The sequence below is a fragment of the Nelumbo nucifera genome, chromosome 8, assembly GCF_055504915.1.
Source record: "Nelumbo nucifera cultivar China Antique chromosome 8, China Antique-T2T, whole genome shotgun sequence".
Classification (NCBI taxonomy): Eukaryota; Viridiplantae; Streptophyta; class Magnoliopsida; order Proteales; family Nelumbonaceae; genus Nelumbo; species Nelumbo nucifera.
The window spans coordinates 1,902,230-1,926,100 of NC_142656.1; the positions used below are offsets into that span (position 1 = coordinate 1,902,230).

General features: G+C 38.0%; 1 protein-coding gene across 4 annotated transcripts in view; it reads right to left on the minus strand.

Annotated features, from left to right (window-relative positions):
- DCL3 (dicer-like 3) overlaps positions 1-20,569 on the minus strand; it is a 107,314-nt gene extending 86,745 nt beyond the window's left edge. For 2 of the 4 annotated variants that reach the window (XR_016079398.1, XM_019198309.2), the window contains exons 1-5: positions 20,285-20,509; positions 20,008-20,188; positions 19,409-19,522; positions 3,698-3,832; positions 3,511-3,580 (exon numbers count right to left, since the gene is read on the minus strand). Coding sequence is in view for 3 of the 4 variants with exons in the window: in XM_019198309.2 (XP_019053854.1) it covers positions 3,511-3,580; positions 3,698-3,832; positions 19,409-19,522; positions 20,008-20,188; positions 20,285-20,367 (583 nt within the window). In the remaining variant the exon portion in view is untranslated. Of the gene's footprint in view, positions 1-3,510; positions 3,581-3,697; positions 3,833-19,408; positions 19,523-20,007; positions 20,189-20,284 lie in introns of all 4 variants that reach the window. The other 2 variants (XM_010263505.3, XM_019198308.2) reach the window with 1 other exon arrangement.
- Between the last annotated feature and the right edge of the window lie 3,302 nt (positions 20,570-23,871).

Here is a 23,871-nt window from a genome sequence, read left to right on the forward strand (position 1 = left end):
TCAATCTTCTAAAAAAAACTCCTCTATCTGGGTTGAATACTTGTTAATCAATTAACCAATCAGCTCTCCATAAAACCTGTGTATGGGATTAATTGTAGATCCCATCTACAATAATCTGAAATAAAGAAAAGAAAAGAAAAACAGAAGAGAAGAAGATAATTGAAGAAGATGGGAGAGAGAAAAGTAAAGGACGAAGAAGATGGAAGAAAGGGAAGGAAGAAGAGAGAGAGAGTTCTAACCTCTCTCTAGCCCCCGATGATCTCTTTTATTCTTTTGCTATAAAAAATAAGGACAATTACATGAGTGCCCTTAGTAGGGCATCCATCACTAAAAACAGCAATAAAAAATAATAAAAAAAAAAAGAAAAAACAGGCCCATAACTAAGGCCCACTACCTACTAACACAAGTCATAAACATAACTTAAAGAAAAATAAAGGGTGAAATACAAAAACCTTCCCTCAAGTTTCACTTTAACAAAAACCTCCCTTGAACTTTTGAAAAGTTCAACATAAACCTCCCCTCCGTCACTATCCCAAATGGAAAACGTTTGATTGATGCATTAGTTTTCTTAAATGCCCATTTTACCCTTTTTTGTATACGATGTCACATAAAATGAAATAAACTTTAAATTGAGTAACCCATTTGCCGCCCTTTTTCTCCCTGAAACTCCATCAAGTTCAAACTCATGCCGCCCCTTTTTTCTCCCTAAAACTCCATCGAGTTCAAACTCATGCATCCCTCTTTTCTCCCTGCAGCTCCATTGAGTTTGAACTCATGCCGCCCTTTTTTCTACCTGAGACTTCACCAGGTTCAGACATATGCCATGGAGACGGTATGCAAACCCGTGACGGTAAAAGCAAGTAGTTCTTACCGTTGATAAATCAATTTGGTAGAGAGCACTCCAATTTTTTTTACCTCAACCATGTTCACTAGTTCATTGGAAATCCAACAATTAATACACACTTATAATGCTTATACAAAGAAATATGGACAACAGATCTCAGATCTCGTGTTCACTTTCAATCCAGGCACTAGAATAGTCATGAAGAAAGAACTTCACACTCATGCATACACAACAAAATGCTTTAGATCTGCCACAATTTCCTCAAACACCAAAAGAATTCTGAGGGTATGTTTAGATGAGGAGGAGAACATGGTGGAGTACTTTGATTTCTCATATTCTACAGTTGGCAGCCCATGTAGTAAACAAACTATAAAAATATACAAAGTGCTATAGAATCATCCAGCCAGAATCTTCCATTCTTCTTCTGATATAAGCTCTCACAGACTGTATATAAATCAAGAGAGTCAAGGGAAAACCCAACCTTTATCAAAGCCTCATAAACATCATCAGGAACAAGAAATCCACGACCTCTTTCTAGGTCTGAAAAAGCTTGCTGAACCTTAAGAAGAAACTTGTTAAAAGGAACAAATTCTTTAATGCTCATTGTGCCATTTTGATCAAAATCATACATTCTGATCATCTGTGGACAACAGAGAGAGGGAATTCTAGGTTTCCAACTGCTAGAGCTCTCTTGCGCAGAAAGAGGAGTGCATTGTGCACCCTTCTCCTTGGTTGTTTGACAGTCTAATTATACGTAATAACCACTCCAATTTCATTTGCATTCGCTTGAATTCAAGACATTGTTTATCTAGTAAAATAAGTGCTTGGAAGCATCTCTTATTCAGAGATGGAAAGTTAATGTAACACCCATGCAGTACTTTTAGAGGCTGCTAAAACCGACAGCAAAGCAATATTTACCTTTTTTTTCTTTCTCAGAGAGAGAGAGAGAGAGAGATTAAGGCATGCCAGGCCGCATCAAGGGGATATCCATCAAGAAGCTTTGTCAAGCTAGGGGCATTTGAATTTAAATCATATGTGAAAGGCCAAAAAGAACTCTCAAAACATTCACTAACAGTTGGATCTTGTTTGTTCAACGCTTCAACAGTGTTTTGAAAGCTTAGTTCACTTTGGGTTGGACGGGCTTAGCACAGTTGTTGTCACCAGTAGTTGAAGATCAGAATTTGAATTCGTTGGGAGCTTAAGAACTTCCTCTATTTGATTGCATCTTTTCGAGCTTGTTAGTGATGAAGAGACACCAAGTTTGCCCTTTTACTTTCTTATCCCAAACGTCTTGCTCAATTGCGTGTTCTAATGGTTCTTCACTTGATTGTCAGTTTGACCTAGCACTCATCCAGCGATTAGAGACCATTTATAAAAGAAGCACCGAATGCCATGATTTTACCTATTTTACAACAAAAGAAGCATCGAAGTCCGTGATTTTGCCACTGGCAAAAGAGTAAAATGGGCATTTAAGAAAACTAATGCATCAATCAACCATTTTCCGTCTGGGATAGTGACAGAGGGGAGGTTTATGTTGAGTTTTTCAAAAGTTTAGGAGAGGTTTTTGTTAAAGTGAAACTCGAGGGGAGGTTTTTGTATTTTACCCAATAAAGAAACTAAGGCCCATTTGGCCCATTATCTCTACAAGGTGCAAGGTGTGGTGCATGCCTTTTTGAAGCAAGAGACAAATTTTAAAAATATATATATAATAATAATAAATGCAAAAAATATAAAAAATATAATAGTATTATTTAAAAAAAGACATACATTTTAAACTAAATGTTGGCCAAAAAAATCCATGCTAGAGTCCTAAATACTTAATCCATGCACAAAAGTTTGATTTTGTAATTTTAATTAAAATTCCTTATCTTGTAAAGGGATTGCAGCTGAGTATTTATGCAATCACAGACCTTGTTCATTAAATATAAATGTAATTAATTGGGTCAAATAGACCCTCATCTTTCCCCTTCAAACTCTTACCTCTCTCTTTCTCCTTCCTTCTAACTTGCAACCACACAACTGTGATAACAAGTGACACAAATCATAGGATCTGATCCCAGTTAACAATCTTTTTTATCAGTAGAAGAAATTTTATTAATGCATCTTAAAGATTACAAACATATGTGTATAAAATCCACCTTAAAAGTACAAGGTTTCATAGAATTGCCCAAAATAAATGTTGTCTTAAGGCCCTTTGTTTGGCTAGTGTCTGCGATTCTATTTGCTGTTCTTCTCACCCATTTGAAAAAAACATTTAGCCCCCTTATTAAGTACTTAATCTCCCTATATTTTTGCCGGAAGACCCAAGGGATTTGGGAATTTTCTCTTGTCCAAGAGATGACCACCTGGGAGTCCCCCCTATCACTTCTAGATTGTAGAATCCTAACTGTTTTGCAAAGTTCTGAAATGATATTGACAAAGATCCAAAAGATTTTCTTAATAAAAATTGCCACAAAAATATAAATCTTGCACATTGCTTTACTTTGTTGATATGGTAAAGAGTAATATATCTGACATAAACAGAAAAACTGAGAAAATATATACATAATTGCACATAAAGAATTTGCAACATAACAACATCACAATCCCAACAGGAGCTTCTACACCTTGACAATTAGTAGTAACAGAAGAAGAAACAAAATATACTCAGTTTTAAATAGTCTTGCCTTTTCTAACTACAGGCGATGCAGTCATTCCAAAAATCTTTGGCTTGTTTCGAGACTTGTGATAAAATTCCTTTACCAAAATGAATTGTCAGTGGTTATAATATTCAATTATTACACTTTTATGGGGGGAGGGAAATAAAGAAATATGTTGAATGAAAAAACACTGAACCTCTTATCAAGTTTTTACCTTCATTATCTTCATATATGGATGGTTTCCAGTAGCACGATGACACTCATCAAATATCACTAAGCATACCATTTCAATCCTCAAGAATGCCTTTCTCAAAGCATCCAATAGAATCTGTGGAGTCATTACCATCACCTGTATGACAAACTTAAATTAAGAATGCCCAAAAGATATAGAATGACACTCATTACTGCTGTAAGCATGCACGTCAAGAACTTCACTCCAATCAGATTTCTTGTTTCTCTACCCACACATTTCCACAGATAGAGAAAAAGGTAGATAATATATCACATTTCCAAAACAAAAATACAATTTCTTCAGAAAATTTTCAGGAAGCAACTTCAAAAGAATGCGTAAAACCATGGTGCACAGATACAGATATGGACATGGATATAGATATGAGAAACAGGAAAACAACTCTCCATTTCAGATACAGGTAATTGTGTCTTTTCGGTTTTTGCTGCTAACCCCCTCCCCAACATGCCTGGTGCAGATATCCCATCCCAGCATCCAGTTCTCATCAAATGTCACTATGTGTGTATGCAAAGTGCAATCAAAGAAGCAGAAAATGAGTGAGAAGGAAGATGTGACAAAGGATAGGAGGGAGAAAGAATTTGGCAGTTAATTAAATTTGAGGAGCTGAAAGCTAAAGAATTGGAGATGACTGAGGGCCAGCAAGTAAACATGAAATTTAGAAGAACATGGGAGAGAAAAAGTAGGCAGGGAATGAGACTGAAGGAAGAAGCAGGCATAACTGTGATTGATTGTTAGGATCCCAGAACCAGCGGCAAAGCCAATAATACAACACGTGTATTATAGAACGAAGAGGAAAAGAGCCACATCAGCAAATTCGGTTGCAACAGAGATGTAACTACCCAGTCTTGATCTTGACGTAATACTCTGTACTATATAAAAGGTCAAGAGGCAATAAGAAAGGGGAAGAAGAATTCATTCGACACATCTCTCTCTCAAGTGGTGCCTAACAACTGGTATCAGAGCTGGCAAGCCAAGATGCCAAGCACCAGATCAGTAACTGTTTGAGATCGTATGGATCGAATAGAGGTTGGAATGCAAAAGATGTCCAGCGACCTCCAGAAGCTGAAGGCGACCCCTGGCAGCGGTGGTTCTCCAACTGGAAAAGGGAGCCTCTGCGAGCAACAGGGAAGAGGAAGAAGGAACTGGCGGAGACAGTGGTAGAGGTGGCATGTCCGGAATAGGGAGAGGAAGACAGGTCATCTCCCAACTGGATTTTCCCATCTTCAGCGGCAACAACCCTATACCATGGATCTTCAAGGCCGAAAGGTACTTCGAATTCCATGAGACACCAAGTCATCAGAGAGTCTTGATCGCATCCTTCCACTTGGAAGGAGAAGCCATTTTATGGTTTCAATGGATCCGTAGATCTCATCCCCAAGTATCTTGAGCAGATTTCACAGAAGCCCTCTGTATACGCTTCGGGCCGACAGGGTTCGAAAACTATGATTAATCCCTGTCAAGTTGAGGCAGACAGGCTCGATGCGAGAGTATCAGCTAGAATTTGAGAAACTAGCTACAAGGGTACACAGATGGCCAGAGATGGCTCTCTTGGGCTGTTTTATTGGAGGGCTTAAGAAAGAAATACGAGTTGAAGTTAAAGCCATGCAACCAGCACATGCTAGCCGCAGTTGGCCTGGCTCGACTGCAAGAGGAGAAATTGAACTGACTGAAAAGAATGGGAAGATTCCCACGAATTGAACCCGTGCAGTTCAAGACAGATCTAACTTCAGGCCCACTACTCAAGAATCTGCCCTGGATCGAGTTCGGACAAGGTAAGAACACCACCCAGGCCCTAACCCCATATAAGAGGTTGACATGGGCAGAGATGCAAGCCCGCAGGGACCGAGGTCTATGCTACAATTGTGATGAAAAGTTTGGACCCGGCCACCGCTGTAAAACCCAACAGAGTTACTTGCTGCAAGTCAATGAAGGAGAGGAGGAGCAAGACAAAACCGATAACCCAGGATCTGAAGGGGAGGAATGGTAAAACCCCATGAGCCCAACAAATCCCGAAATATCACTACAGGCCTTACATGGGCATTCCACACCCCAAACCATGAGAGTCGAAGGGGTATTAATGGGCCGACCTGTCTCAGTGTTAGTAGACAGTGGCAGTACCCAGAACTTCATCACCATAAGCCTCACCAAACAGTTGTGCCTGCAAGCCCATTACGTCTCCCCTTTCGACGTATATGTGGCAGATGGGAACCGCATCAAGTGTGAAAGAATTTGCAAGGAAGTGGCCATCCAAATTCAAGACTATATAGTAAGAGTTGATTTGCACCCATTAGAATTCAGCGGGGCAGACATCGTGTTGGGAGTACAGTGGCTGAAACAACTGGGCCCAGTCATATGTGACTGGCAACGCATGACAATGGACTTTGCCCTATAGGATAAAATTTTACAGGAGGTTCAACCCACACCCCTCCAACAGCAGAACCTGAGAACAATCACAAAGGGGTGTAGTCAAGGCCAGAATCACATCCTTCTGCTAATGGGCTTAGAGCCCACTGGTTTGAAACAACTGGGCCCAGTCATATGTGACTGGCAACACATGACAATGGACTTCGCCCTAGAGGATAAAATTTATCATTTACAGGGGGTTCAACCCACACCCCTCCAACAGCAGAGCCTAAGAACAATCACAAAAGGGTGTAGTCAAGGCCAGAATCACATCCTTCTGCACATGGGTTTAGAGCCCACTGGGCCAGTGTTGCAATCACCCCAAACCGAAAACTTGCCCGAGGAGAAGCAGGCACAACTCCAGAAAATACTAGCAGAATTTGATGATGTTTTCCAGGAGCCATAGGCCTTACCACCTCCACGCCCACATGATCATCACATTCCGCTGGCACCCGGGGCAGCCCCAACAAACATAAGGCCCTATCGCTACTCCCCATTTCAGAAAACTGAAATTGAGAAGCAAGTTCAGGAGATGATTCAAAGGAAATTTATCAGGCCGAGTTCCAGCCCATTTTCAGCCACAGTTCTTCTCGTAAAAAAAGGACAGAGCATGGAGATTCTGTATTGATTATCGGGCCCTCAACAAAATAACGGTAAGGGATCGTTTTCCCATACTAGTCATTGAAGAGCTGCTAGATGAACTACAATCCGCAGCTATCTTCTCTAAGTTGGATCTTCGTGCGGGGTATCATCAAGTGAGAATGCATGCACATGACATTCACAAAACGGCTTTCAGTACACACGATGGCCATTATGAATTTCTAGCAATGCCGCACCAACGCCCCCTCAACATTCCAAGCTCTCATGAACGAGGTATTTCGCCTGTACCTCCGCCACTTTATATTAGTTTTTTTTAATGATATCTTGATATATAGTTCAGATTGGAAATCACATATGAAACACCTGACAACCACTCTAGCTACCTTAAGACATTATCAGCTCTATGCGAAAATGTCTGTGTGAATTTGGTAAAACCCAAATTCAATATCTGGGCCATATAATCAGCCGTGGGACTGTCAGAGCGGATCCAACCAAGGTTGAATGCATCCAACAGTGGCCTCAACCCACTTCAATCAAGGGGCTGAGAGGTTTTCTAGGCCTCACAGGTCATTACCGGTGATTCATAAAAGATTATGGGCTTCTTGCCGCTCCACTAACCCAACTATTAAAGAAAAACTCATTTCATTGGTCCATGGAGGCTCAACAAGTCTTTGAAAGGTTGAAGGCAGCAGTTACAACACCCCCTATCTTAGCCCTCCCGGATTTTTCCAAAACATTTGTAGTGGAATGTGATGCCTCGGGAGGAGGCTTAGGGGCAGTTCTCATGCAAGAAGGTCGTCCCGTTGCGTATTTCAGCAAGGACCAGTCCTGGCAAAATCCACATATGAAAAGGAGCTCATGACCCTTGTGATAGCAGTACAGAAATGGAAGACATACCTGATTGGGCAACGTTTCATCATCCGCACTGATTACAAAAGCCTCAAGTACCTCCTAGAACAGCAGATACACACAGAAGAGCAACAGCGATGGGCCCACAAACTCATGGGCTATGACTATACCATTGAATACAAGGCAGGCCCAACCAACAAAGTTGCAGATGGGTTATCACAAATCCATGAGTTCAGCCCAACTGACAGTATCTAAACCAGTATATCCATTGGTGGGCCTTCTCAAACAAGAAGCTCTCTCAGATCCTAAGTTACAGGCCATACACAATAAATGGGCCCAGGACCCAAATTAGGTCCGAGGCTACAAGGTGGTGGGCTCTGATCTCTTCTATAAAGGAAGGTTGGTGATTTCAGCCCAGTCAAAGCATCTACAGCAGCTCTTACAGCTCTTTCATGACTTGCCACAAGGGGGGCCTACTACATTCAGGCATACTACGTACTTATCGTAGAATTGCAACTCACTATTTTTGGGTGGGTACGAAACGAGCGATCCGAAACTGTGGCCGCTTGTCCCACATGTCAACAACAGAAATATGAGGCTCAAAACCTGGGGGGCCTACTACAACCACTTAAGATCCCCAACATGGTATAGGAAGAAGTCACAATGGACTTCATTTCTGGCTTACCCAAGTCTAAGGGGTATATGGTCATCCTAGTGGTCATTGATAGACTATCCAAGTATGGGCATTTTGTGCCTCTAGCACACCCATATACAGCCACCACAGTAGCAGCAGCATTTGTCAAGGAGATCACCAGATTGCATGGCATGCCCACGACTATCATTATGGATTGGGATCCGACCTTTCTCAGCAATTTTTGGAAGGAATAATTTCAGCTAAAGGTACCTCACTCCGCAAATCCACTAGTTACCATTCACAAAGCGACAGATAGACGAAGGTACTTAATCATTGCGTCGAGACCTATCTACAATGCTTTGCCGGAGAAAACCCAAAGACATGGGCCCAGTGGCTGCCATGGGCAGAGTTTCGGTACAACTCCACATTCCATAGTGCAGCAAGCATGACTCCCTTTAAAGCCCTATATGGGTGTGACCCACCATCAATATTACCATATGAACCTGGTTCGACAGCAGTGGAGGTGGTAGATCAACAACTATCCGAAAGAGATAATATCATCAAAAACCTCAAGTCCAACCTCATACAAGCACAATCATGGATGAAGACCACCTAGATAAAAAAACATAGAGCGGTGGAATTCCAAGTAGGGGAGTGGGTCTATCTCAAATTACACCCACTTGAAAATATGGGGTTGTCTAACACACGTCAAAAAAAGACAAGTGCAAATAAATTGGAACCCAAAACCAGCCATTGCCTATTTGTAGGCTACCCCAAGGACTCCGTAGGGTATCTTTTCTATGACCCACAAAAACAAAAATTTTTTGTTTGTCAAAATGCCTACTTCTTAGAAGAGGACTACATCCTAAACAATCATCATCAGGAAGTTGTTCTTGATGAAGAGAGCTCGGGAGTAATGGGAGATAACCTACAGATTCTAGATAATAATATCCAACTTAGAAGATCTACCCGGGTTTATAGACCTCCAGTTCGTTACATTTATGATCAAGAAAGTTACTTGATGGAAGCTATGAACAGTGAGAAAGATCCTATGACTTATACGAAAGCTATGTTGGACATAGACTCCCTAAAGTGGGTAGGTGTCATGAAAGTTGAGATGGACTCAATGAAAACCAACGGAGTCTGAACTCTCGTAAACCCACCCCCTAGGGTGAAAGCAATCGGTTGCAAGTGGATCTACAAGGGGAAGAAGAGCCATGATGGAAAGGTTGAGACCTATAAAGATTGGCTTGTAGCAAAAGGTTACACTTAGAAAGAATGAGTCAATTATGAGGAGACCTTCTCGCCTATGTCCATGCTTCCAAATGCTAGAACATCCAATTTGACTCAATGGTCAAATTGATGTACATATACATTTATTGTAAATGAATAAAAGTACATTATTGTTTCATGCTTATATTGGTATGTTTCTATGAAATTATCCCTTAAACTGGACACTTATGAGACTCGTGTTAGTTTAGAATGTTCTCAGACATTGAATAGACTTGGGGAGTTTACCCTGTCAAGGATGACACTGATGTGCTGCCAAAGAAGTTAGGCCAGCTTGTCTCAGCTACTAGGGTTAGACCCAAAGCACATGCAATGTGTGTTTGGTTGAAACACTAAACCCGGACCATTTTCTAGTTACGCCCTGGACCTTGGAGATTGATGGGCAAAACTGGAAAGTTACACATTAACCCCTAGACTTGATTATGGTACTACACTAGATGATGGATTGGGTTGTCTTTGATATGCCAATCAGTGAGATCCATTGAGGGTCAAAACCTAAGTATGTTGGGACAGTTTGAGAAATCATCTGAGTGGGTGATCATAGTGATAGGATCGGCCCCATTCTCAGACAAAGTAAATGATAGGGCTTACACTCTCCCTAATGGAAACCTAAACTGCCGATAGTGGATTTCAACTATGTTTGAGATTTGGTTTTGCAAAATATATTTATATGATATATATATATACATATATATAATATATATTATGTTTTATGAAAAATGTTTGCAAAAGGTTTTAATTCCTGGGATCCATCTAAGCAGAGAGTGTGACATTGCACTTTGCATCCCGAGGAGAGGTCCTTCCCTGTCGGGCAGTGTTTGATCATTATGGGCCGAGAGGTTAAGTGTAAGAGACCATTACAAGGCTGATTACCTGATGGGTTTTATCTTACTTAAGTCTATTATCCTTGGGTCTTCATAGGATGGCTAAATTGAATAATCATTTAAGTGTAAATGTTGGGCCCATATTGAGCCCATAGTGATGTGTTCAGGGGTTCACTGCGATTAGCAGTGAATTCGGCCAGGCCTTTTCACAGAGGCTGGGCCAAACCCATGTGAACTTATGTGAGGTCATTGTTGGGTCCCACGCCATACAAATCAGGCCAAAGTTGGCCATGCAACACCTTGGGTCGTGAGCCTTTGAAGCAAATGGGCCTAAAGCCCATAATTAATAAGATTAAGTAAGTTGTCATGTACTCTAGATCGAATCTGGGTTTGGAAATGGGTATGGAGCACCCATCCTCTTAAGAGGATAAGACTTATCTCTTAATAGAATCCATATCCAAATTAGATTTGGATAATCTCCTAATTTGATTAGGAAAGTGCTCCATAAAGAGATAATAGAAGAAGAGGGTGAACCAAACTAGAACACCACTCTCTCTTATTCTCTCTTCTTCTCTTTTGTCTTCCAAAAAACCCTATCACGACCTAGGCTTTCAAGGACTGATAGAGATCAGTTTTCTTCTGATTTTTGTAAGAAAAATTCAGAGGAACTTCAGGCTCACCTTCCCTAGTTCAATCCGAGCAGTTGGGTAGCAGTTTTACTGAAATTTGTGTTGTTGAATCAGCTTCACCTACATACTGTGCCATATTCAATGGAGGCTGGTTTTAGGATTGATTTGGGTGCGAACTTCCACCTTGGGATCTGCATTTGTGGTATCTGTATCATGTATAAATCTCCCTCTTTGATTGGTTTCAAATCTGGTCCGATTCAGTGCAAGATTGATCTTGAAAATGTAGTTTTTCAAAAACATAGGGAATTCGATTCCTAGAAGGATTAGGAAACTTTTGAAATTTTGCCCAGCCATCTAAAATGGTTCGGCCATCCATATGATGGATCCTAACCCTTCCAACAACAGGGGTATTCTTATCATTGTACCTCTTTTATTTTGTGTCAAATATAAATAACACCTGGGGCGGCAGATCAGATTAGATTTTTGCACCCCTTTTCTTCAATTTTTTCTTCTCTTCTTGTTAAAACAGGTCTGAAACTCACCGTTTTCAGAAAACTTGGTAGCAGATCAGGGCTAAGACTGATTAGGGCTCTCATGTAGGAGTTGTCCAGTGACCAGGAAGAATCAAAGAAACAGGTCGGTTTCTGATTTAGGGCTTAAATCAGTAATTGAGAGTGACACCCAGCTCTTTCTAGGTAGTTTTCATACTTCTTTTTGGATTGACAGACTTCTGAAGTCTTTTGGGATCCGTTGGGAGGATTGGCTGTCAGTTTTCTAACTTCGGTAGGGCTGAGTTTAGGGTTTTTCCTTAGACTGTTCTTCTGGGCTGAGTGGTTGACAGTTTTTCACTTCAGTTTCACTTTCTTGGGTTCGTGGAGAGGCCTGTGAACCTTTTTTTTTATTCTGGGTGCTGCTAGACAGCACTTGAAGGGACTTTTTTTGGAAAAAGGAAGTTGAACAATGCAGTTTCTTCCATTCTATGACTCTTCATTGAACATTCCAGCATGGGAATTACTAGAAATGAGTCTAAACCATATGGGAAAGGGCTTTTGGGAGCTGGAAATGCTACTAACAGCAGTTCATTTCAGATTACTACAGTAAAGTTTGATGGAACAAACTATTTGGAATGGGCCCAATCAGCCATGATGGCCATTGGAGGAAGGGGGAAGATGGGGTATGTGATGGGAGACACAAAGAAACCAGCACGGGAAGATCCTTCTCTTGCTAAATGGGTCCAAGAGAATTACCTATCGCCAATAACAACATTAAAACACATGCCAACAGAAACATAACAATAATATATCATCAAGAAATAATAAAGATGTGGGACCACAAGCTGATCAAGCATTTTCTTTACATAAACATCCCTTCTTATAATAAAATGTGGATAGGTGTGTCCTTGTTATAAAAGCCGATATGTCTAAACTAACCTATGCCCATATACTGTTAAATAGGGTATGCCCTTAGCTCCAATCAGATGGGTGTACATAAACATTTATCAATAAATGAATGAAGTACATTATTGTTTTATGTTTTTATTGGTATGTTTGTGAATTACTCCTTAAACTGGACAATTATGATACTCGTGTTAGTTTAGAATGTTCTCAACCATTGGATAGACTTGGAGAATTTATCCTAACAAGGCTGACATTGGTGTGCTTCCAAATTGGTAGAGCAGCTTATCTCAACTGCTAGGGTTAGACCCCAAGCACAGCCAGTGGGTGTTTAAAAGAAACACTAAACCAGGACCAATTTTCAGGTATGCCCTGGACTTTGGAGATAGATGGGCAAAACTGAAAAGTTGCACTTAACCCCCAAACTTGATTATGATACTACACTAGATTTTAGACTGAACTGTCTTTGATATGCCAATCAGTGATATCCATCAAGGGTCAAATATCTGGATATGTTGGATCGGCCCCTTTGTCAGACAAAGTGAATATCAGGGTTTACACTCTCTCCAATGGAAACCTAAACGTGGATTTCAACTACATTTGAAATCCGATTTGCAAAATGTATTCATATGTTATATTACTATTTTATGAACATGGTCTACAAAAGGTTTTAATCCCAGGATCCATCTGAGCAAAGAGTGTGGTACTACATTTTGCAGTCATGGAAGATGTCTTTCCCTATGGGTAGTGTTTTGATGATTATGGACCGAAAGGTTAGGTGTACGAGACCATTACAAAGCTGATTACCTGATGGGCTTTATCTTATATAAGTCCATTATCCTTGGGTCTTCATAGGGTGGTTGAATCCAAAGATCATTTATGTGTAAATGTTGGGTCCAAACTGAGCCCAAGATGATTAGGACAAGAGTTCATTGGCCCTAAGCCGTGAATTCAGCCTAAACATCTTCCAAAGGTGGGGCTAAACCCTTATGGACTTGAGTGAGACCTTTGTAGGTCCCATGCCATACAATATTCAAGCCTAAAGCCTTTAGAGTTCTAGAGGGATAAGTTGGGCTTTCATACCTTCTTGGGGGGCATCAGGGTAAACATTGACACTAGAAGAATGAGAGTTTAAAATGTATTGAAGAGTTAGTTGGGAGATTCTCAGTCTTAGTAAAGTTCAAATAGGTTGAGGATGAGTATGAATGGATGATGACAATTTTTTTAGAAGAGGTAAAGTATGAATTTCATTAAGAAAAACCCTATACAACCAGAGGTTGTACCAAGGAGAGCCATACAAAAACTAAATTACCATCCTATCAGTATTTGCAAAAAGACTTAACATAATCAAAAAGATAATTAAATTCAGAACTGTTTAGGTTAAACTAAGTTGATGACCAACAAAATAGCTTGCCCACAATCTTTTGCCACACGATCTTCATTTGACAACTTTTGTTCTGGATGGCCCAAATAATTATAGAAGAATAAATGAGATGTGGGAAGAACTCAATGATATCAAAGGCTTGTGGAAGGGAACATGGTGTCTAGGAGGTGATTTCAATGTCATTAGATTCACATATTAAACTAATAACTCTAAACAGAAGATTACCACAAGTACAACGAGATTTATTCTTATTATAAGTCCTTGTGAGCACAAAGAGATACTTTTGCAGCATGCCAATTACACATGGTCCAACCTTCCCATTTGCTCAAAGATACATAGATTCTTTCTCAGTGGACTAGGAGTATTTTTTTTATAGTAACATAAAAGAAAGTTTTATTAAAAAAAACACAAATTACATCAAGGTGTAGAGATTACACCATCAGACATTACAAAAAGCTAATCCAGATTACATTCTTGGATCTCAAGATCACTCCAAAAGGAGGACCCAAAATCTGAAACAGAGGTTTGAGCAAAATCTCAAAGGATGAGCACCCAGCCAGAAATAGCCCTTCCAATAGACTCCACCACCTTCTCTAACTCCCGTTGACTATCCTCGAATACTCCTCTGTTTCTTTCCCTCCAAATTGACCAACACACAGCATAAGGAATACAGCTCCACACAATTCCGGCTTTTTTGTTGCCCTTTCCGCCGGAGACTCGGGGAGGAACAACTGCATGCCAAACAGATCTGAATAATAACTCCAGCACATCCCAGCCACTGAGCACAAGAAGAACAAATGAAGTATTGTTTCCTCACTTTCTTTGCACATATGGCAAATGTTTGCCATGTGAAAGCCTCTTGACTTCAGATGGTCAGTGGTAAGAACACTATCCATAGCCACCAACCATGCAAATGCCTCCACCCTAGGTGGAGCAAGACTACCCCACACACCCTTACAACTCTCTTCCCCCAGCTGGTTTTTAATCAGAACTAGATAGAATGACTTCACTGTGAACTTCCCATTCTTACACTCCTTCCACCATAATTCATCCCTTAAAGAACTAGAAACCTTTGAATCCTCCAAGACTTCTAGAAGCTTTACACATTCCTCCACCTCCCTATCCCATAAAGGTCTCCTCAACTTTGGACACCAAATCCTTGTCCCCCCTCTTCTCATAGCAATGACTGACAGAAAACATCATGGTCAACCAGCCTGTATAGTTGGGGACAAACCTCACACAACCTTCCCACTCCACACCAGTTGTCCTCCCAAAATTTAATTTTGGATCCATCCCCGACAAAGAAACAGGTGAGATCTCTGAAATCTTGGTTGAATTTCATGATACCTTTCCAGACACTCACCCCAAAAGTTGCTGAAACCTCTCTAGACTCCCACCCGAAGCCAACCACCCCATACTTACCAGCCACCACCCTCCTCCATAGAGAATCCTTCTCCTTTTCTAATCCAAATCTCCACAACCACTTACCCAGCAAAGCCCTATTAAACACTTTCAGCCTTCTAATTCCCAAACCTCCATTCTTCTTTGGTCTGCAAACCAAGTCCCAGCTCACCAAGTGAAATTTCATAGAACCTCCCACCCCTTCCCAAACTCCCCCTGCAGCCTTTCAATTTTATTAGCCACCTCAGCTGGAATTCTCAAGAGAGAAATATAATATGCTGGCAAGATAGGAGGAGTATTGGGGTGGTTTAGCCTCTAGATCTTTGTCTAGGCTCACTTCTGACCATTGGCCTATAATTATAAACAAAAGAGTGGGAAGTTAGGGGTCAGGTACTTTTAGATTTGAAAACATATGGCTTTACTCACCTGGGATCTAATCAAAATTAAGGAATGGTAGGACGAAAGCCAACCCAATCTTAAATGGAAAGGGATGAAGTTTCATTAGTTTCCCTTCCTTTTCAATTGATGAAATTATTAGGAAGTGGAGAGAAGTGGCAGACTCATCATTGGGTAAGTACATAATGTATAAAAGCTAGATACCAGCAGAAAAAAGGATACATGAAAAATAATGGACATATTATGGACTTATTTTCAGGGCCAGTTAGGTTAGAAGATTCACTAAGAGCTGAGATCATAGCTGTTCTGGTAGGTACTCAAATGGCAAGACAAATGAATGTGGACAAGTTGATTATTGAAGGTGACTCCAGCTTGGTAATGCAGTTTCAAGATAGAGCAGCAGCCACATGGGTCTATGGAAATGAAATAAAGAAATTAATAAAGATGACTAGGGGCATGGAAGTGTACATTGGGTCCAACAAGAAGCTAATTGTATGGCTGACAATCTAGATAAGCAAGGGGTGGGAAGAGAACAGATGTTTTGGGCACAATTGTAAAAGTGTAAATGTAAAGGGGAGAGATAATATTGTTGTCTCTCAAATGGGTGGTTGTATATAGTTGGGGTAAGGCTTGGATGATGATGACGATTTTTTTTTTTTTTTTTTTGGGGGGGGGGGATATTATCTAGAACTCACCATGACTTTTTCACATTTCTCTTAAACTTTCCATGACATTTCAAAACCTCTAGAGAGTCCCCTGTCATTGAATTTTATTGTCCAAAGCTCACTTTCCATGAGGTCACCATTAGTAACCATTGATAAAAGTAGTCCACATAAGCATTTAAGTATTTTACATGACCAAAATACACCTGAATGGCCAGTCATCCTTATTAAATATTTTTTTTTATCAAAACAGAAACTTTATTAAGAATTATGAAGCTTTAGGTACAAAAAAGGGGGAGATAAAGAGTCTTATCTCCCCATCAGAAAATTACAATGAAAGAAGATTAAAATTAGCCCAAAAAATAGCCTCCCTATTCACTCCTTGCTTGGCCAACCCATCTGCAAAAGAATTAACAGTCCTTTTCACCCAGCTGTATTGTATCTCAATGCCTCTACATAGCCATAAGAATTTTTTTCTTTTCATTATTGTAACTCCACAAGCCACTGTCCTCTTTCTTCAACTAGCTAATCACCACCTTTGAATCACCTTCCAAAATCAGCCAACTGATGTTTAGTTCCCTTGCTCTTTGAACCCCTTCCAAAGCTGCAAGGATCTCAGCCGTAATAGAGTCTCCTTCTCCAATAGGGCCAGAGAACAGAGCAATAACATTCCTTTCCTCATTCCTGAAAACTCCCTCAATCCCAAAGGGCCTTGGATTCCTTATGCTACTGCCATCAAAATTCACTTTTATAAATTCGGAGGGAGGAGGAGACCACAAGGGACTAAGAGTCCTCTTACACAGAATAGAGGTTGCTATCTCTTTCCAGTTTCTTAACAGGTCGGCAATAGGAAAGTCTGAGAACAGTTCCATAGTTTTTAGCCAGTGGGCAGCCCTTAAAAGTATTAGGTCTAATAGTTCCTCCAGGGATCTTTCCTTTTCTGAAAATATTCGAGAGTTTCTTTCCTCCCATAGTGACCAACACACGACTGCCCTAATACTCCACCACATCATCTTCCCTCGCTTCTTAGGCCATCTGAAAAACGAAGGGGAGAACAAACCTTGGACACTCTCGGGAGGGTTCCAAGTACACCCAAAGCGAGAAAGTACCCACTCCCAAACAGTTTTAGTAACCTTACAAGAGACCAAAAGGTGGTAACCGGATTCCCCATCATCTTTACAGAGAGAGCATCTATTAGGAAGTAAACAAGAATTGGGTCTCTTTTTCTGAAGTAGATCATTTGTATTTTTTCTTTCCAGGAAAATTTCCCAACAAAAAAACCCAACCCGAGGAGGAATGGGCTTGCTCCAAAATTCCTTAATCGGAAAGGACACACCAGAAGGGACAGATGACTGAGTTAAGGTTTCAAAAAACGAGGCACAAGAGAAGGTTCCTGAAGTAGAAGGGATCCAAATTCTGGTGTCTTCCCTATTAGGATCAAGGAAGATATTCTCAAGGATGGCTAATAAAGGTAAGAGGCTGTCCAAGTCTGTATCCCTAATTGCCCTTTGTAGGCCGAGGTTCCACCCAAAACCAGAAGTGGAGTCTGAAGGAACTAAAAAAGAAGAGATAGATTCATTTTTCAAATCTGACAGAGCATACAAGGAAGGAAACTGGTCCTTCATAGGTGAAACCCCAACCCAAAGATGTTCCCAAAATTTTATTTGATTGCCAGAGTTAACACCGTACCTGATCCAAGGGGAGAAAACTGGAAGCAAATCATGGATGGATTTCCATGGAGAAGCAGTTGTAGCCCTTGCCACAATTCTAGAATCACAGTCGTTGTCTTCCAGCTGAAATCAACTGACGGTGGAGAGGGGTATTCAAACGAGGAAGATTGGTTGTCACTCCCTATTCAGAGAAATTGGAGCTCTCTATCTCCTCGGATTGGAGGAAAATAATCCCTGTCACTTGGTCTGCACAAAGATCTCTTCCTATACCCAATTGTTTACCTCTCTGTGATGTACTCTTGTTCAATTCAGAGTAAACCCGGGCTAACTCCTTCTCGGATTCTTGCAAGACACTAGAACTTGGGAGGGGCACGTCCAGTTCCAACCAGCATATATTTAAAATATATGTTAAAAGCTTGACTGACCATTCAAGGGCAGTTTGGTCATGTAAAATATTTAAGTGCTTATGTGGACAACTTATGTTAATAATCACTAATGGTGATCTAACAGAAATCTAAAGAAAAGTAAGTTTTAGACAATAAAACTCACTGATAAGGGTCTGTTTGGAGGTTTTCAAAAGTCATGGTGAGTTTAAGAGAAAAGTGAAAAAGTCATGGTGAGTTTTAGATAATATCCCTTTTTTTGGTCTACCTTATTAAATAGACCAGAAAAAAACTTAAGTACTAAAACAAATATATGTACATATATATATGCATTCAATTTTCTAGCTTATTAAATAGCCATTTAATAAATCATGTCAATTGTCAAATAATATACAATAATGTAAATAACTAGATTAAAATTCTGCAGAAAATAATTTATATCTATTACGAAAAGGGATACTGAAATTGATAAAGCATCAAAAAATTATTTTATTCAATTCTATATAGTGAACCTAGCATTTCTAATTTTCTAGATATTATAATGGTTTATTTATTTATGCATGTTCGTTTTCTTATTTTGGTTAAGATTCAACACTTAGATTTGGAGCATGCATTATTGATTACAATAATTAAATAATCAAATATTCAAGGAGTAGGGGTGCAACTTGGGTGGGCTCATGATGGGATTTTGTCGATTTTTGAATGGGCCCAGCCCGGAAACCCAGGCCCGATGCCGTGTAAAATCCTAAAATCAGGTACCCAACTTGCACCCCTAACAAGGGATTCCCTGCATAAGTGTGGTGTTTAACCTGTTGATTGTTGCAAGACAAGTCTTACTCCACTATAGGGTGTGTTTGGGTGTCAAGTAAATTTCACCTAACAATAAAAAAGTGCCCAACCATGGAAAGGAACTCCTCATTGAAACATAATTCATGATCACATGCTAGATATTAATGACTAATGTAGCATATTAATAAGATATTAAATTGACTAACAATAGATTAAATCAAGAACTAAACCATTAGTAAACTAAACATAAATCATTTCTTATGTAATGTTTACATAGGTCCCCATGGAAAAAATTAAAGAAATAAACTTAACATCTTGCAGGAGTGAAAATCAGATCTTGTTATATGAACACTTAAGCAAAACTTACATCTTGTTCACTGATTTCTTTCTCCCAGCATTTTGCACTCCACTCATCAATTCCCTTTGCTCCATAGTACTCCTCCACTTTAAAATCTGTATGAATCTTAATCACTTCAAATTGCTGTATGCAGAACAAAAAATTTAATGAGTAAACAGACCATACAAAGAGAGACAGAGGGAGACAGACAGACAGAATCAGAAGAATATGTCATTGGTGTGCCACACGAGAAATAAGTTTGTTTTTTCAACTAATAACAACAATGATAATTATCACCAATGAAAAGACATACATGCACATAAACCAAAAGGAAACAATTGTCGGGGGAAAGAAATCGGAAAATAAAATAAGTCAAAGAAACAAAATCATAGAGATAGAGAGAGTAACAACATTAATAGTCGTTACGAATGACATAACAAAAATCACCCGCTTTATTAGACTCCCCCTGAACCCATGCTTGATGCCTCACAGATGAAGGAATGTGGCATAAGAGCAAGTTGAAGATAAGAATACGAGAAAAATAAATGAAATCTTTAGGCATTGCAGTACTGCAAATTCTGAGTTCAGACCGATAGTGAACTAGAATAATAAATATCTATCTTGGTTACCTGATTAACAAGATGAACAGTTGGTGCCAAAAATATAATTAGCATCTTATTTCCACTGGTTTTCATGGCTCGCCCAATTTCTTTTATTAACATCACAGCAATCATTGTTTTCCCAGCTCCAGTCTCCAATACGGCGATCGTATTTTTTCGAAGAGCAACTTGAAATATTTGTATTTGATAACTAAACATCACAACAGAGAAAAGTTAGAAACGACTTGGAGTAGATAACACAGAAGATTAGCAAAAAAAACGTCAACCGAAACTTTTGATACCATACCTTCTAGGTTCGAAGTGCTTCGCAGTCTCTGCAGAGTCCTTGACTTCATCGTCGCCATTATACGACATCTTCGTGTCTAACATGAGTCTTCGAAGCTACTCTTCAAGGGATTAACCTTTGGCAATGCAGGCATTATTGGATACCAGTTTCTCACAATGCCTGAAGTGTGAAGAGCTCCAAAAGCGTGGAGTTGTTGCCCTTGCTACGCATCGAATACTCTCGAAGTCTGGACAGAGCAGAGGAGAGAGAGCGAAAGAGCGCGGGGTTTTCAACATGGAATTGGGCAGGAATTGGAGTGAGTTTATTTTGTATATTATAATATAACTAACAGGGACCCGTGCGGTGCACGGGAAAATCTGAAATATATAATAATTTTAAATGTTGATTTATAAAAAGATAATTATTGTTAATTGAATATGAGCAAATATTTTTTAATAAATTTAGTTTTATTAATAATTTATTGTAATTTTAATAAATTTTATTCTTTTTATTATTTTAAATTAATTTTTGATTAATTTAAATAAGTAAAAATAATTATAAAAACTAACATTTTTATTAATTCCACTAATTATTAACAATTATATAAGAATGACAACGGGGTGGGTCCAGGGCAGGGCACCCCATCCCTTTCCCTGCCCCATAGTTAAGACACTCTACCCCATCCCTACCCCGTCCCTAGTGTCACGAGGGTTCAGGGCAAGGTAACCACTCCTTAATGTTGGGCGAGTTTAGGAGCAAGGCACTCCACTCCTCATCAATGATGGAGAATCATCGAATTCCCTGCCCCATCCCTAGTATTGGACAAGTTCAAGTAGAAGTGTAAAATTGGGTCATGATGGGTCGGCACGCTGGCCCACAAGACGTCTTGGAACGTGCCTCCCTCCTCTAGGATAATTTGGGGGGTCGGTTCGGCACGGCCCATGGCTTGAGACCACACGGGCCCGTGCCATGCCATGGGTCAGGCTGGTCCATGGGCCGAGTCTTGGGCCATGCCATGCCGCACACCAAGCCAAGCTCAAGGCAAGGCACCCACTCCCCGTCCAAGGTTTTTAAAATTGGACCAAATAGGGAACCGTTATGGTGTCAAACGGTTTGACTGTTCAATCCAAACAGATGACCCGTTCTAACAAAATAAAATAAAAAGTTAGAAAAAAAAAAAAGGCCAAAAATTGTTGTTCGGGATGATGGTTTGATCACCCAGGTCAGTGGTTCACTAACCAAATAAATGTTTTTTGGACAAAAAAACGGTTTTGAGGTGAAACGGTGTCCGGTTCCCAATTTTTCCGGTCTAACCATTTGGTTTGATCCAGTTTTGAAAACACTGTCCCCATCAACCCAATATTCAATTTGATGATATAAATGATCAAAAGGATATATTGAGTATCAACCACATGGTAAATTTCTCAAAGTACACTAAACTGTCTTTAATATTCAAAAATGTAATTTTATGAAAATTTTGGAAAATTTATTGAACTTGTGTAATTTTGAAATTTTATTCAAATTTATTTAATTTTTATTAAATAATTCATATTCTTTTTAAATGGTTTACTTATAAAATTATACTAATTTATCTTATAATTTCTAATATAAACTAACCAATGATTTCCTTTTTCCAATATTATACTAATTTATCTTAATAATTTGTGTAATTATTTGTTCAAATTATAGTTTTCCATTTCCCATAGTCATTTATCTTTAATAATTTTCAATAATTTGCCAGGAAAATTACATAAATTTTCAATGGTTTTCCAAAATCTATCAAATGTAATAAATTTTCCTAAAATTTCCAAAATATTCTAATAATTTTGATTAATTATTTAATTCATTTTAAATAAACTTTTAAATACTTTGTATCTTTTAATTTCAAAAGTTATTTTACGAAAATGTAATTTTATGAAAAATTTTTAAAATTTGATTACATTTCTATTATTATGGGGATTTATTGAAAAAATATTTAAATTGTTATTAAATATATTTTTTATTTGGTAGTTTACTAACAAAATTACACTAATTAATCTTTTATTTTTATATATAAATTAATTAAAATTCGATTTTCTAACATTATAATATTTTGTTCCCCCATTTGTATTTGGTTATTAATTATAATAATAACAATAACTAAAATTTTATACTTTTTGATAATTGTTAAATATAATTCTCAATTTTATAGAAATTAGTTAAAGAGTTTTCAATTTTTTGTAAAATGTTGTTAATGAGTTAATTAATAATAATATCTATTAATTTTTGGTAATTTACTAAATGTACTAATAAGAATATTTATTTTTTTGTAATTTACTAACTCTATTTATTAACTTTTGGTATTAACACTATTTAATACTCATTGAATGTGGGTGGGATTAAATATTAATCATATTTAACTATTTATTAATTAATATAAATTTTTTAAGCAAGGGAGAGTGAATATAGATTGGGGGGATGCATTTTATGAACTTATTAGGGAGTAGGGCAACATGACACTTTCCTATTGATTAATGGGAGTGGTGGGAAGGGTGACATGGCTTAATGGGAGTGGTGGGAAGGGGAGAGGAGAGAAAAGTCAAAGAGAATGTAGGGTGGGAATAATGGAGCACGAAGAGCCATGGTGAGAGGGACTCGTGCTTTGTTAAGCGAAAGTTAAACAATATGCCTAAACCGATACAACCCGAGTTGGTGGGTTTTCGCTAATGGTCAATCGGTTTCGAGTGACAAACTGCGGGCTTGACCGGATTGATTTGATTGGCGAAACAACCTACAACTGAACTGAACCGATCATTGAACACTCATAATTTCAACTAAATTTATAGTCTAATATCTAATAAATAACAATAGTTTAATCTCTAATAATTATTGATAATTTTCTATTAAATAACAAAAAAACTTTTATAAATAATTATTGAAAATTACTAAAAATAAAATAAATATTAATTATAGTATATATAAATATATAATGAGCATACACTATTATTGTAAAATTATTACTAATAAATATAATTTGATTGATAGTTAATTTTTATAATTATTAATTGATATAAGTGAAATTAGTTATGTACAATATTATTTAGTTATTGAAATAATATTGTTATTTAAATTCTTAAAATATTAATTATTTATTGAATTTAATAATCCATAAAATTATAATTGTACTATTATTTAATAATTCGTTATTAATTTTGTAAAATATTAAATTATTATTAATACGAATATTATAATTATTTTTCTATTTTTTATATATTTTTTAATTTATTACATAATTTTGTTATTTTAACTATTTAAAATTGTCATGTTAAATATATTGTTATTTAAATATTTAAATAACATGTAAAATATTTAAAAATTTTATTTATTTTAATGTTATTAAGTAATATTAAATATTTTTATATTATTTAGCTATTTTTTAGGTTTTCTTAGGATTTTTAGTTATTGAAATATTTAAATAATGCTTTATTTTTTAATGTTAAATTTTTATTGTTTGAATAACATTTAAGTTGAATAATTTATATTGTTACTACATAATTTCGTGATGAATTTTATAAAAATATTGATTTATGAATAATATGAATATTATTAAATCTATTAGTTTTTTGTGT